The 15,214-nt window shown below is 46.6% G+C and overlaps 1 protein-coding gene across 2 annotated transcripts in view; it reads left to right on the forward strand.

Annotated features, from left to right (window-relative positions):
* The window catches only part of col5a1 (procollagen, type V, alpha 1), a 73,954-nt gene that overhangs the window by 26,682 nt on the left and 32,058 nt on the right, over positions 1–15,214 (forward strand). For both annotated transcript variants that reach the window (XM_030084604.1, XM_030084605.1), the window contains exons 5-19: positions 7,490–7,621; positions 8,370–8,471; positions 8,562–9,011; positions 9,607–10,095; positions 10,204–10,260; positions 11,714–11,755; positions 12,152–12,214; positions 12,316–12,390; positions 13,817–13,909; positions 14,194–14,250; positions 14,410–14,463; positions 14,569–14,622; positions 14,766–14,819; positions 14,911–14,964; positions 15,052–15,105. In XM_030084604.1, the coding sequence (XP_029940464.1) occupies positions 7,490–7,621; positions 8,370–8,471; positions 8,562–9,011; positions 9,607–10,095; positions 10,204–10,260; positions 11,714–11,755; positions 12,152–12,214; positions 12,316–12,390; positions 13,817–13,909; positions 14,194–14,250; positions 14,410–14,463; positions 14,569–14,622; positions 14,766–14,819; positions 14,911–14,964; positions 15,052–15,105 (1,830 nt within the window). The remainder of the gene's footprint in view (positions 1–7,489; positions 7,622–8,369; positions 8,472–8,561; positions 9,012–9,606; positions 10,096–10,203; positions 10,261–11,713; positions 11,756–12,151; positions 12,215–12,315; positions 12,391–13,816; positions 13,910–14,193; positions 14,251–14,409; positions 14,464–14,568; positions 14,623–14,765; positions 14,820–14,910; positions 14,965–15,051; positions 15,106–15,214) is intronic.

The raw sequence follows: 15,214 nt of genomic DNA on the forward strand, positions 1-15,214 counted from the left end.
TTTCTTTACATACAGCGTTTAGAGGAGAAGTAGTACTTAGATGCTGAAGGTGGTTTGTGGTCTGGTTTCTGACACGGTTATTGCGGTAACTGGGAGACTGTCTGCCCTCTATAAGTACCGTAATGTTTTTTTTCTTTCTTTCTTTCAGTGGTTTGCATAAGAACACCATGCATGTTCTTATAGCTGTAAAGAATACGAAGCTGATTGAAGTTTATGTAAGCAGACAGATTTGTTTTTTTCTTTTTTTTTTCCACCTTGTAATCAGAGTGGCAAAGGGGAATAGCAATTAGTCTTCCTATAATGACTGTAATGCAAATGTAAAAATCAGTCATTAAGTGTAATTATCCTCAGCTAGTGACTTTTCGCTGTCGTGTTCCTTGATTAGTTTCAGATTGTGAATGTTGAGTACATTAAAGCGTTTTCAGACAACTACGGAAAAAAATAAGAAAGAAAGAATAAGGAGATTGTGTCTGCTGATTTCTCCATTCACTGTTGTTTCCGAGTGAGCTTGCCAAGAAAATCCGAGGACGATTCGACATCCATACCTTTCAGTTTGAAGTGAAGCGAGTGTCTGGTTGGTCTGAGGAAACACATGGGGGGATCCACAGGGGGAATCGCTGAGGTCGAAGATCACATGGAGCACTTTTTTCCACTAGAAATACACAAAAATTAAGGGAGGAGATCGGGAGGAAGATCTGACGTCGAGAGAACAAGATAGAAAGTGCGCGTTGCAGAGGGAGCGTTAGGAGGAGGGGAAGCAGGAGCCAGTGGGTTCGGGGGTAGAGGAGCCAAAAATTTTGGGTCATTCTCTGGAAAGAATGAGGAGTTCTCTCTCTCTCGCTCTCTCCCCGCTGATGTCAGTGTTGGAACGGCCGCCGCGCCACATGACTTCATCCAGAGGTTTCCTTGGTATCCGCTGATATCCAGGCCCGGGCCGGTGGCGCGACCGCGCCCTGGGAGGGGGGGGGGGCTCGCGTTTGTCTGTGGGAGGGGAGGACGGGCAGCAGAGTGGGATGAAGATGAGAGAGGAAGATGGAGGCTGAGATATACCGAAGAAGAGGATTAGAGATGGTATGAGTGGGGGAGTTTGAGGCGCTGCGATAAGGAAAGGACCGGGATGAGGGAAGGTGGGGGGCCTGGCAGCCAGAGACAGGAAAATGTAATAAAAAAACAAAAAAACATGAGCGCGATGCTTGTTTAATTTTGTATCGGTCTGATGAGTTTTACACATCCTGTTTTCATGACTGTTCTTCTCTCTTGTAGCCATCCTGATATGATTTCAGAACACTCTGACTCTATTTTTACGGTCGGTTTGAGGGACTCTGCCAGGCTTTGGCTTGGCTTCTCCTAACAATAACCCTCAGTAGCTGCAGTAAAGCTTTTGAAACGGTGGCTTTGCTTTTTTGCAAATGTACCAGAGCTCAGTTTTTTTTTTTTTTTTTTTTTTTTAACTGTGAAAAGCCAAGTGGGTGTCAAAAAGCAATAACAGTTCGCTCACTGTTTAAGGCGTGAATAATGGCTTCTCTCCTGGAGCCCCATTAGAGGAGACCTGGAAATTTGATGCCCTTGCTTTGGCCTTCATGACTGTGCTACTTTAAAAAAAAAAAAAAAAAAAAAAAAATTACGAGTGGGCGTTCAGACTGTTTTCAGACTAAACGAAAATCTGTCTTGGAGGATTGGTTTGGAGCTGAAGAGGAGGAGGCATTCAGACTTACAGCTATGTGTAAATAGTGCGTAGATAATTTAACACACATGCGGCAGTGAATCTGGATGAGTCATTGCATTTCAATGCGGATGTATATGTCAACAGCATGTGTGTTCTGGATGTGCTGCTCACTCAGTATGCCTGAGAAACCCAGCTCTGCACAGATTTAAACACTCACCAGTGTCACACAGACGTTTTCCTTTAAATCTCTGTTGTTCTGCCTTTATTCCTCCTGACGCTTTATTGAAACGTGCACCGGTCAACACATTTCCTGTCATTTCGCGTCTTAGCCGCAGTCGCACTGGAAGAATTTGATCCCACTTTAAGCCGCTGTCTGTCTCCAGGTGTCCGACTTTGAAATTGCCAACCGATGACCACAAATTTATTGTATTTTTCTCATGACTGTCACATTGAGGCTCCTGGGAGAAGGGCCTTAAAACTGTATTCGGAGAAGCTTTATATTAAAAAAAAAGACAATCTAGACAAGCTGTAAAGACATTTAATGAAGGAAAACATTCTAACATCTTTAAATCTGACACAATCCATCCATGCATTTTCCATAAAGCTTTATCCCGTATGACTGTGGGTGAATGCAGGGTATATCGTGGCCAGGTTGCCAATCTGTCATTTTTGCAACTATGTGCTTTCTTTATATAATCATCAGTTAATCTGGAATACCAGACTGGGAAGAAACTTGAAGCTTTCCACAGAAATGGCCTCAAGTCTCACCTGAACCAGGGATTTTCTCACTGTGAGGCAAGAGTACTAAGAGTACGACCACCTTTTATACAAACAGGACGCCACCATTTCTGTTTTCACGGTTATAAATCAGGCGGGTTGAATAATTTATTTTTTTTAATTTTTTTTAGACAAAACGAATCTTTGTGTATTGTAGCAAACTCATCTAGATTACTGAACCTTTGTGTTGCTCTTTCTTAAGCGTCACATTTGTCTGCGCTGTCTTGTCCAAGGTATATATCGCGCTTCACTGACAGAGCACACTGCACTGATACATTTCTGCCCCGACTTCAGTCGCTCAGGGGAAGATGGAGTTTCCATCATGCCTAATTAAGAGAATTTCCTTAACTAATGTCAGATGTTTGTCTTTCGCCCCCATATTCTCACTGCTATTCCTTCACTGTGTCAGCAAGCACTGAAGTGTCCCCTCAGCACTTTTTTTTTTCTAATGCAGATTTGAGCGAACGGCCAAACCAAACACGCAGAATCTACGTCTGTTAGGTGAGGTGAGCCGTTCTGGTTTTCACTCGTCCAAAAAGAACAGGAAATGGGAAATATGGCTGCCCGCAGCCCTTTGAGACGTGGGATTAAAATCTTATGCAGCAGGGAGTGTTTATGAGGGCTGGGAAAGAGACGGCTGCAATGGTGAAGAAGACTGAGAGGGAGTCAGGAAAACAGGACAGCAGCAGCGAGGTGAGGGAATAGCTGGGGCGCTGGATAAGTGGCAGACAGGCTTGTTGCTTTTGGCAGCGTCTCTGAGTTGTTGGGAAGTCTGGAGGGAATAGCGAATGTGGCAGAAAGTGCCGCTGATGTCTGCTGAAGGTTTAAAGCCAGCTGATGGCGGCCATGTTTGTTTGCGCGTATGTGCTTAAACAACAGCGTTGACAATGTTGGTCGTTGTTTGGCTTGTGTGGTTGCTTTGGAAGATGCCCAGGCGAGTGTGCCGGTGTGGGCTGGCAGTGGGACCGAGACCTGGCTCAGTTAGAGCTCAGGGGTGACTGTGTAAATATGTCGGGAAAAGTTACTCCCCTTTAAAATGCAGCGAGGGCTCGGGACCTCCCAGGGTCTTATCCTGCCCTGTGGCGCCCTCCTCCCCATTTTTCTTTGCTGTCACCTCACCAGACAAAAAAAAAAAAAAAAAAAAAAGTTTTTCTTCTTGGAAACTTGTGGGCGGCATCTTGTGTCTGAAGGTAAACAGAGCCATTTTCAGGTGTCCCTTAGGATCATGTGAAATAATGAGTATTGGTTTGTGTTGTTTATTTCTCGGTATGCTGCTCTAAGCTCACGAAATTGTGGGATTTTATGGGACACTGAGCCCGGCTCTGCTGAAACCGACCTGCAGGGGGTTGTTTGGCATCACCTAAAGACCCTCCTCTCATCTAAATAACCCTTTGTCAGTCTCTAGTCTCCTTTCTCCTCATGCTGCAAGCATGTGGGAGAACAAGGACTAATGCATGAGAATTTGAGGTTCCAGCTCCTTATGGAGCAATTTTACCCCCATTTGCTCTCGTTCGTTGCATTGCGATGATTTTGAAACGGCCCCAGAGTTCCCTTTCTTCCCATGCATCATATTTTTTTAATTCAGAAGAGGGAACAAAATGAACTTGGTCCACCCTGCATGATTGTGGGTCAGGTTTAGATGGAGACAGATGTTTGGCTTTGCACTCACCAGAGCTCTCTCCTGCCCCCATCTGGACACAGCCAGAAAATCCAGCTGGGTATAGTTGTGTGTGTGTGTGTGTGTGTGTGTGAGTGTGTGTGGGAGTGGGGGGCAAAACAGGATGAGGTTGAGAAATGATAGCCTGAAAGAAGGAAAAAAAAGATGTGATTTTCTGTCTGGAGCCACACTGAGGTGTCACTGATCAGTATGTATTTATTATCCCTGTGTATGTGTGGGATATGTGTGTGTGTGTGTGTGTGTGTGTGTGTGTGTGTCTGTGTGTGTGTACCTTCCACAGTTTCTTTAACATGAAGTATGTCAAGCGAGTTGAGCAGTTGCTCCCAGCCACAGGCTTTTCCACCGGAGCTCCACATGGAGGAGAGCAGTGGCCAGGAGCAGCGTCATATTTCAGCCGAGTCCAGGGAGATGCTGACAGCCCTGTTATTGTCTGAAAATTATGCCTTAAGCAGCACTCTGATGTGCCACATGATGCTCCAGAGTGATAAATGCCACTGTCCCTTTGCTAACAGCAAAGCTGATTGCGTGTGTTTTATGGCCCCCCCCCCTCCAGAGACCCGGGTGTGATGCTGTAATCCCTGGCTCCTCTTGTTGTTGCTCCGTTTTGGGGGTTTGGGTCGCTTGTGCTTGTGCGCCTGCATTTGCACTTGTTACCGTGTATTAATCATCTCACATATGGCATATTTAGGCCTGCCTCTGGGTTGCACATCATCTCCCTCTGCTATGACTTTAAAATGAAATATGAGCTACAATTTCCCTTTTTTTTATTAAGCATTTAGGTTAAGCAGTCAGCCTCAGTGTGTGCTGAAAATCTGACTCAGGAAATACACAAGTTGCAATGTGATTTCTCTTCATCATACAGTGATATTGTACCCATCAACAGATGTGGTGAAAAGCAGAGCGCAGGCTAAAAGACGGCTTTGGCGTCTCTAGGGAAGAGCAAAGAGAGCTTACCGAAACTGAAACTGAAACTATGATTAAAATATATCAGGTTATTTTTAATCTGACACGTGAAATTGTGCACAGAAAGGCTACATTGTGCCACTGAAGGTCTGAAAGCGGTGAATATGTTGATGCGTGCGTTTACCTGGCAACGGAGGTGTAATGAAGACACACTGTGAGGCTGCAACGTGTGAAAAATAACTCTGTTTAGGCCGCGCCGAAGTGCCCATAACGCTTGACTCCTAACGGTTCTTTTCTCCTCTAAGTGCAGTTTTAAGTTGCTCGAATGCCCCAGCAAGTAATAAAAGTGTGTCTAACTTTTCTCTGCCTATCCATCTGAAGTTAGTTTTGTGCAGGGCTCAGTTTCAGGCTTGCTTTTCTTTCTTTCTTTTTTTTTTTTTTTTTCATTGTCCAGGGCTGTAAGTGCAGAATAAAACTTTAAGATAGTTGGAGCTGCTGGTGTGTTGGATGATCCAAGGTGACTGAGTCCAGGGCCACATTCCACTTCAGTCTTTTGTTTTTTTGTTTGTTTGCTTTTTTTTTCACACACATACCTTTTGTTATAGAGTTGGTACCATCAGATGGAGCCATCATTCGTTCTTCTCTCAGTAGAGCTTCTACATCCACCCTCTTGTCTTTCTAGGCATGCAGATGCTTCCCCCCCCCCCCCCCCCCCCCCCCCCCCCTCACTGTGTAGATGTCACACATTATTAAACACAGTTCTGCGATTATTGTCTCATGAAAACCTGAGGTTTATGAATAATTGTGATTTCCTGGGAAACTTCGGATCCCACCCATGGTGGTCATAATCTACTGTGATATTCCTCCGGTTGCTTTGAGCGATCAGTTAAAAAAAAAAAGAAAGAAAGAAAGAAAGAAAGAAATGGCAGCATTGCTCGAAGACAGTGGAGCTGTTTTGTGGTACGAGGGGCTTATTTCTTATTGAGTGTGACCTCATTTCAAACACTGAATACCCATCATCCCGTTTCAGCGCAGCTGTGACACACGATTTTTCAGGAATGAGGAGAAAAGAGCATCGAGCCGATGCCTGTTCGCAGTGTGCAACCTTCATCAGCCATTTGGAAGTTTCCTGGGAGCTCAGAGCTGGAAGAGCTGTGCAACGGCTCCAGCAGTCCTCTTTTCTCTCTCTTTTTGGTTTGAAGGAAGGGATTTGTTTGCCTGCATCCACTAGTATAAACCCCTCTGATAACATTAGCCAAGGAAACATCATCTTGCAAAGTGTTTTGTAAGGGTTACTGAGGGATCTGTGACTGGGAGTTCTGGGAAGTAGCAGTGGGATCGGGGCTCCGGTTCGACCACAAATTCAATCCATCGCTCAGAAGAGCAGCCGAGTCCACGGAGAGCTTCAGCTGGAAGTAGGCGCTGAGGGATTTTAGAGCAGGCTGGCAATTGGGACATAATTAAAAACACTTTATCCTCTTTGGCGGTCCGCTGCTACAGTTCCGTTGTTTCATGAGTTTCCGACCCTCCCCCCCCCTCCTCCCCCCCTCCCCCCCTCCTCGCCTCACAAATATATTTGCGGCGCTGTTGTTGATTGATGTGAGATGACATCAGCGCATTTGGGCTTGTGATCAGGATATGTTTGGATAAATGCAGCGCTGTGTTTTCTGTGCCATATGCAATCTTCTCAGAAACATGTGGCAAACACACCCGGCTCCCTATGTAGCCTGGGGATCCTTCTGAGCCCTTTTTTCTCTCTTGTTCTCACTTGCTCTTTTTCTATCAATCTCCACAGCTCCGTCTCTGTTGTGAGTTTCTCTCTCACTGAGAGATCTCTCCGCCGTTCCGCCCCCACGCCTCGGATCGGCATATACATACATACGCCTCTTTAAATCAGGCCGTGCAGGTCAGCTATCTGTATCTGCAGGTTTGCTCCTGTAAGTCATGTGGCGCGGGCAGAGCCGATCCATTTGTCTTACACAATCCGCTCAGGGCTGGGCTGGCACGCTCCGTTTGAAATAATTCATCTTGTTCAAGACTCTCCCAGTGTGTGTGTTTGTCAGTCCCCGGTTATGTGTGTGTTTGTGTTGTCATCGCCAGCTAAATGAAGTCAGTTGTCCTGCGTTTTTTTTTTTTTTTTTTTTTTTGTAACTTCTAGCTGTTTGCTGGAAGCGTTTCGGTGCTTGACTCCGATGCAAAACGGCCCCTATTGGACCACTGACAAAGTTCCTCATCATTTAGTCACCCTTTGATTCCCGTGGCTTGACCTAGTTTTAAAACAGCCTGTTCTGCAGCAGCAGTCTCACATATGTAGATACTTTCTTCTTTTTTTTTTCCCCCCCTGCAGGTCAGAGCCGAGCCACACCGTTGCTTCTTCCGTTTGCTTGTTTATTTACATGCAAGTCCTTTAGCTGTGTCCATTAAGTCTCTTTGCCTTTTTCTTTTTTCCTTCTCGTGGCTTTCAGGGAGACATCCAGCAGCTAATGATTGTAGCAGACCATCGAGCTGCCTATGACTACTGTGAGCACTACAGCCCCGATTGTGAAGTGCCAATGCCCGATCAGCCGCAGAACCAGGACCCCAACACCGATGAATATGTAAGTGCCTCCACATTTTTATTTTCATTGGTATTTCTTTAATGGTGTAATAATTGATTTATAAATCAAAGCTCAGAGCTCAGCTTCCCAAACAAACGCCCGCCACGTTCAAGAGATGATGCCATTGTAAGACACGGAAAGAGAGACAATTAGTGTTAAAGCTAATTTCCTTTAATCAGTAATTATCCCTAATGCTTGAATAAGATCTTGCATCCTTTGCTGCAAAGGGCCGGTTCGCTTATGCAAGAGAAGTGCAATGTGCCAGAGCAAAGTGCTGACTGTGAAGAACGGGGTTATCGGGCTGCGCAGCTAGTTAATAATGTTCAGGAATGATGTGGTGCCTGCCTAAGCCTGCTCCCCTCTATGGTACTGTATTCTGCCCTGAATACCAATATACTGTGTGCAAACTCATTAAAAAGCACAAAAAAAAGAGTACAGGGGAGTTCTTCCCCTTGACCTTGCTTTGCCTGAGCCTGGCGTTTTACATACTTGTTTCTTCCCCCCCCCCCTTAAGGACGCTTGACAAACTCATTAAGAAAAGTAATTTGTCATTTGGTCATTGCAAGTTGCAACAGGGGGATCCAGCATGAAGTGGAAGGCATTCCTGTGTGCTTCTGATCAATGAGTAACCTGTCAGGCATACGTCAGCCAGCCGGGAGCAACAGAGCAGCGGACCGTGTTTAAAAATAGCTGTAATTCATCTCACAGTCACAGATGTGATCACTCACTGTCACGGCTTCGCTTTCAGGACACAGAGAACTATTATTATGAATACCCCTACTATGAGGACATGGATGGCAAGCCTTTCAAATCAACTTCTGATGCTGAGACGACCACAAAAGAAGTCGAGGTAGTCCATCCGTCAGTGTTTATTGCAAATGTCAAAGGTATTATTTTGAAATGCGGCCGTGTGAGATGTAAACCTCGTGTCGTGTCGCAGGTGACAGACAGCGACGGCGATGTGGTGACCCGAGTGCAGGAAAGTCTGAGTGGCGTTTTGGGCGGCACCGGCAGCAAAGTCGTGACCTCAACCTCCGTCTCCTCCGGTTCTGCCTCTTCTTCTTCTTCCTCCTCGTCTTCGTCTTCATCGTCTTCCTCCGGCTCCTCTGGCACCGCCGCCGGAGGAGGGGACGCCTACGGAGAGGAAACCGGCACTTACGACGGCTACGACAACTACGGTAACTACGAGACCTACTACGACGAATCCACCCCCGCGCCCGATGGCGACACCACCAGGCGGGTGACCATCACCAGCATCGGCACCGGCGGCGATCTCAACCTGGGAGCAGGAGGGAAGGTCGACCTCGGAACGGGAACTGTGGTCGAGAGGAAGGTGATCAGCAGCGGAGGCGGCGGAGGAACTTCGATAACGATCACCAGCAATAAAACAGTAAGTTGACTCTGTCGTCCAAAGGAAGTTTTTTTTTTTTTTTTTTTTTTTTTTTTTTGTGAAACCTGTGATGATAAGTGCAAAGAATCCTTTGGTGTCTTTTTTGTGTTTCACTGCTTTCACTGGGGAAATCAAAGCAAACAGTCCTGTGTGAAAACTGCTCATGACCAAAATCAACCTGATTCTTACTATGAATCATTTTTGTTTGAATTACACAACTGTATATTGTTCTGATCTTCTTCTTATCATGTGTCATATCTTAATCTTTATTATCATGTGGAGCAGTTTGATCACTTTGGACTTCAGTGATTGTAAAAATTTCTCTATTTGCGGGGTATTTACCACAATAAACAAATCATGAGTTGGATGTGGATATAATCATCCCCTGCCGCATTAATATGCAACAGAAAACCCCAAAAATGTAGGTTCTAATTATTATTTTTCAACATTGCTTGTTTAGTAGCTGAAGAAGAAGAAGAATGCAAACATCATGGTGGTTATTATGGTTTGATTCATGCATCATGTAGTTTCGTATTGAAACCGACGCTGTTTTCAAGATTTTTGTATCTTATGAAGCACGTCTGTGTATTTATAGGGAGGAAGTTCCTACGATGACTACGGTGATGGGTATGACTATGGCGTGGACAGCCATTACACCACTGGTGGCGGCGGCGGCGGCAGCAGCAGCACCGTGGTCATCGGTGGCGGCGGCGGCGGCGGCAGCAGCAGCAGTACCGTACACATTGGCGGCGGCGGAAGCAGCAGCAGTTCTACCATCACCATCGGGGGCGGAGCTTCTGGAGGAGGCGGATCTGTGTCCGTAGGAGGCGGCTCGGTATCGGTTGGAGGATCTTCCACCTCCAGCGGCGGGTCAGCCAGCGCCGGTACCGGCGCCGGGGGCTCCATCGCTACCGGAACCGGACTGGGCGTGGACGTCGAGGGTGACTACACAGATCTGGATGGGTTCAAGGAGGAAGACATCACTTACGGTGATCTGGATTCCTATGGCGACTATGACGATGTGGATTACCCTGACAAGGAGGGCAAAGTGCTGCCTGCTGAGACCGACGAGTACTACGGACAGGTGAAAAATCAGGACGCACTTCCACAAACAGTAATGAAGACGAGGCTGACGGCGTGATGAGAGCAAAGAGGGTGATCTTGCTTGTTTGTGTCTGTCCTTGTTGTGTAGGTCGATGGAGCCCGTGGCGAGAAAGGACAGAAGGGAGAGCCTGCTGTTATTGAGCCTGTGAGTATCACTATTTGGACAACATACCCCAAGCAGCAGATTTAGGAAGCATGTATGCAGAGGGGCGTTCACGCGTACGTACATGTGATCCACATCCAAACACTGCCCATTCTTCACTTCTGATCGAGAATCCTCGATCCAAACACACTCATCAGGGCCCGCCAGACCTTTCTGCTGGATGTTCGGTGGAACTGCGGCATAAACATTTGGAGAACAGCCATGCAGGGACTGTCAATAACCTCTAAACACAGAGTGGGAAGTGTGTAAACACAAGGGGAAGTGGAGGGTGGGAAGAAACACAGGAGAGTCAGACATACATTTCCTGCTTCTCTTCCCAAAAAAAATGATCCAATTACACACAGGTGGAATACAACCAGCTTTCATTCAGATACTTGTAGATGGAAGTGATGCTGTGACATTGTGGAGGACCTGTTTTATCTATTCGTGAAGTACATCAGGAAAAGGCTCATATCTTTGATACAAGTGCAGCTGTTCCTCGTCAAACAAACGTCGCCGAGCTGTGCTGAGTATACACGCGCCCGTGATTGAGAGCCTCGCTGTTTATACACGAGAGCAGAATAGGAGTGCGTGTTTTTGATTCTATTTCCTCGATGACCCATTTTGTGTGTGAGCATGTTCAAGTGCACTGTTTCGTCTCTTCTAAACATTCGGAGATCTGACGGCACCGAACGCCGCATAGCCGTGCCCTTCCTGCAGGAACTTGGCTCGTGTTCCCTGGCAGAGATCTTTGCATTGACGTTACGATGAAAATGCTCTAAAAGGCGCAGCTTTGAGGTCTGATCTTCGAACGACGGTTAAGTTTTTGTTCGCATGAAACTACGGAAACCAGATTGTTACTTCAAGCACAAACGAAGACAGTAGGGGTTTTTTTGTGTGTGTGTGTGTGTGTCGCTGCAGAGCTACAACACTGCATATCTCAGTTATGGGAGTCTGTGCTGAAGTGCTGGCAGCTTTTTCATGCATTACATTAAAAAATAAACCCGAATAAGCATAATTTGAAATATCAAAGCATACTCACACAGATACTCTCATTTCATTCAACATGCATAATCAAATAGCTCATTTGCTTGGGTGAAATAAATTAATCATCCCTGATGAGTACTCTTCGGAGCGTGTGCAGGTAGAGAAGCACTTCAGGGCGTCTCTGTCTTTGTGCGGTGTCATTTGACTTCCTGTGCCGAGGATTAATCGCAAAACGCGCCTGAAATGACAGGCAGGAATGCACGTTAAGCTAGCAAGAAAACAGAAACCTAATAGATAGGTGTGTTGAGACACGTTTTCATGTGTTCCTAGTGAACCAGAGCCGTGTGTTAATAGGCTTGTGGAAGCTCCTGATTGCGTTTAAGACCGTTATAAACAGACATGTGTACATGACAATCACAACACGATAAAAACAGTATTGACTGATGATTTCTGTGTCTGTGTGTTTCAGGGAATGCTAGTGGAGGGTCCGCCCGGGCCTGAAGGGCCAACAGTAAGTCCCTTTTTCTGGTGAAAGGCTCACTGACACCAACTTAACTTCCTCTTTGTTTCTCCCTCTTCGCATGTCTCCTCTGGAATTCTGTACCAAGTCTGTGTGTAAACTGTAGAAGAATACTCCAGAAACAGCTTGGTGGAAGTGATATGCACTCAGATGTGGTTGGATTTAATCGTTTATTTAGGGCGACTTGACATCCTGCAGATGTATTCCCTCAGTGGCCGTCCGCTCGATGCCTCGGCTACAGTATAGACAAATAAGCCCCTCACAAAAGGATTTACAGCGCGGCCAGCTGGCCCATAAGGCTGCACGCATTCCTTTCTTCTGCGTCGGACAACTTTACATGGGCTCACATATGCATACAAGTCAAATGAGGTCCTCTGTTTCGAATAGGGCCTGCCAGGACCCCCAGGCGCTTCTGGACCACCAGGCAGTTCTGGAGATCCTGGCGAGAGGGTGAGGAGGCGGTTTTCTTTACTGAATACCAAACCAACTCAGTTCCAGTTGCAGTTGCAGTTTGTGTAATCACGTATGTGTGTTTTATTTTCCATTTTAAGGGTCTTCCGGGTCGTCCTGGGCTTCCTGGTGCAGATGGTCTGCCAGGACCCCCTGGTACTGTCCTGATGCTGCCTGTAAGTAAATAACAGTTGCTAAGGAGGAAACAACATCGTAAAACATGCTTTTCTTCCCCCTGCGTTTCGTGCCGAAGCGTTTTCCATGTCTCCTCAAAGAGAGCGGTCAATGCCAAGTATGATGTATGTTTCGCTGTTTTATCAGGAACTCTTACATGTGCTTTACACCGCGTGCTGGAATGAGGGGGATTTCCGATGAAGGGCATGCTTGAGAGACTTATGTCTTTGGAGTATTTGACGATTTAACTCCGTGCTCCAGCAGCCCCGTGCGGCCTGCCGCCCGAGACAGATGACCGCCACCTGTTGTGCTCGCGCTTAGCTCTCCTCCACCTACTTCTTCGCAACCTATCCCACATTCTTTTGCCAAAATTCAGGCTCTCGAGTGTCTGCCCAGGAAGTCGTCTGGCTGTCGACAGGAAGCGGCGCAGTCGGCTCCTACTGTAGCTTCAGCTGCGTCCAATGATTCAGTCGCAGCAGCAGCAGACGTCCAGATGGCGTTGCGCCGTGCCTACCTTCTCTGCTTTCTTCTCCTCATATTGGGGAGATGTCTGAAGGAGCTGATTAGTTGTGCAGATGTGAACTTGCGGCTTTCAGGGGTTTCGCGGAGCTGTCTGGCCGAGCCGTGAGGCTGACTCCGTCTGGACAGTGAGTCAACTCACTGCTGAAGGCAGGAGCTAAAATCTACACGTCTAATCAGAAACACACATTGTTTTTCTTTTTTTGCACCCTCGCCCCATTCGGATGCTTTTTTGGGCTTCTTCTACAGAAACTTTTGAAACAGCAGGACAGGTTTTGGTGGTGAGATCTTCCCACTGAAAGTGCTGAATCTTTTTCCTTTTCAGAAAAAAAGATGTGATCACAACCAAAATATAAAGGCTAATCAAACTCAGCAGAGAGCCTAAATCAATACAAACGCCAGATACGCACAACAGTTGTGAAACCCCGGTGCCGTGGAGAAAACTGTTTGTTGTGGTCGAGTTGCAGTAGATGTGACTCAGCCCTCATGTTTTCAATCGACTGTTTGTATTTCTTGCGTCTTAGTAACAATGGCTCCTGCGCCGTATTTCACTGCGGTGCTGATGCGTATCTGTCGGCCGACCGCAGCGCCGTGTAATCCGACCCAAGACGTCTGGCTCACAACACCACCGCCGTCCAGGCTCCCGCTGCAGCTCACAAGCTTTGTGTTCTCTTTCCCTGTAATGCCGCCCTATCGCCACCAGATGGCAGTAGAATTTGAACCTCATTTATCCCCAGACAGGCACTGACAGAGCTGGTGTGACAGCTGGGAACCGATGCTAAGTTCATTAGCATCAGCATTTGTTGCACAGTTCCAACGTTTGAATATTTTCTTAATGAAGTGTGGATGATTTTTCTTCGCTGGTTTCGTCTTAGCTAAACTGAATCGTCTTTTTCGTTCCCGCTGCAGTTCAGAATGAGTGCTGGAGGAGACTCTGGACAGAAGGGACCTGCTGTGTCGGCGCAGGAGGCTCAGATGCAAGCCATCATGCAGCAGGCCAGGGTAACCGTTCAAACCAGTATTATGTAGTTTTCACCAATGTCAATGCTTGTTCTGCAGAAAAAAGGTGCAGATTTGGTCAACATTTTCCCTTTTCAACGTCAACAACATACAGCTGTCTCGTTGAATTTATTCATATTGTTACAGGGAACATGTTATGTACATCGTTCAGACATCGTTCAAACACAGCATATACAAACAGAATGGGATGTAGACAAAAATATCTTAATTGTTTTCCCATTTCTACATGTCTAGCTTCATCCTGTCGTTGTGTTTTCTGTGTTCAGCTCGCCATGCGTGGACCTACAGGACCAATGGGTTTGACCGGCAGACCCGGACCTCTGGTACGTATCAGAAAAAGCAGAGTGAAAAAAAAATCAATAGAAATTCTTTCTAAACAATAGAATACAGCTGCTAGTGTAGTTTACAGTAGCCATGATGAAAACAGTCACAGAGAAAAGCTTTGTAGCATTTTTTTTTTAACCCACTGTCTTCCCTCCCAGGGTCCTCCTGGTATCGCAGGTCTGAAGGGAGAATCGGGAGAGTCGGGACCTCAGGTACTGAAATGATTTTTCACAGTAATTTCAGGTTTTAGACACATGAAATGAAGAAAAATGACAATGAAAAAGGCTTCATATTGAGCACAAGTGTGTCTGTTTCAGGGACCACGTGGGCCTATGGGAGGATCCGGACCCCCTGGAAAGCCTGGCAGGAGGGTAGGTTGTCAAACGAGTTGTCAGCATCAAACACTGAAGCAGTTCATATACATTTCAGAGCGTGTGTGTGTGTGTGTGTGTGCGTGTGTGTGATGTAGTGACTGCTCAGTAAGCGTCGTCACATTAATGTGTTGTTTCCACAGGGCCGCTCAGGGGCGGATGGAGCCAGAGGCATGCCAGGACAGACCGGACCAAAGGTATCCCGCGTCCCACTGCACTCGAATGCACCATATTTCCTAATCCTTTGAATATATTTGAATCTTAGCGCTTTCTGTTTTTGCTCTTCAGGGAGACCGAGGCTTCGACGGTCTGGCCGGACTTCCCGGTGAAAAAGGACACAGAGTGAGTCCTTCTCCTGCGCCGGGTTGCAGAATGTGCATCAATCTCCACGAAAACAACCGTTAAACATGCAAATGTTTGTTTTCACAGGGCGAGCCGGGTCCCTCCGGACCTCCTGGTGCTCCAGGAGAGGATGGAGAGAGGGTAATAAAGAAATATTTGCTTTCACACCTGCCTCTTTGTTTTTCCCTACGAGCCTGTGAGGAATACATCCCCTGCATCTCTGCTTTTTGCTGTAGTTGTTTTGCAGTCG

The sequence above is a fragment of the Salarias fasciatus genome, assembly GCF_902148845.1.
Source record: "Salarias fasciatus chromosome 7 unlocalized genomic scaffold, fSalaFa1.1 super_scaffold_4, whole genome shotgun sequence".
Taxonomy (NCBI): domain Eukaryota; kingdom Metazoa; phylum Chordata; class Actinopteri; order Blenniiformes; family Blenniidae; genus Salarias; species Salarias fasciatus.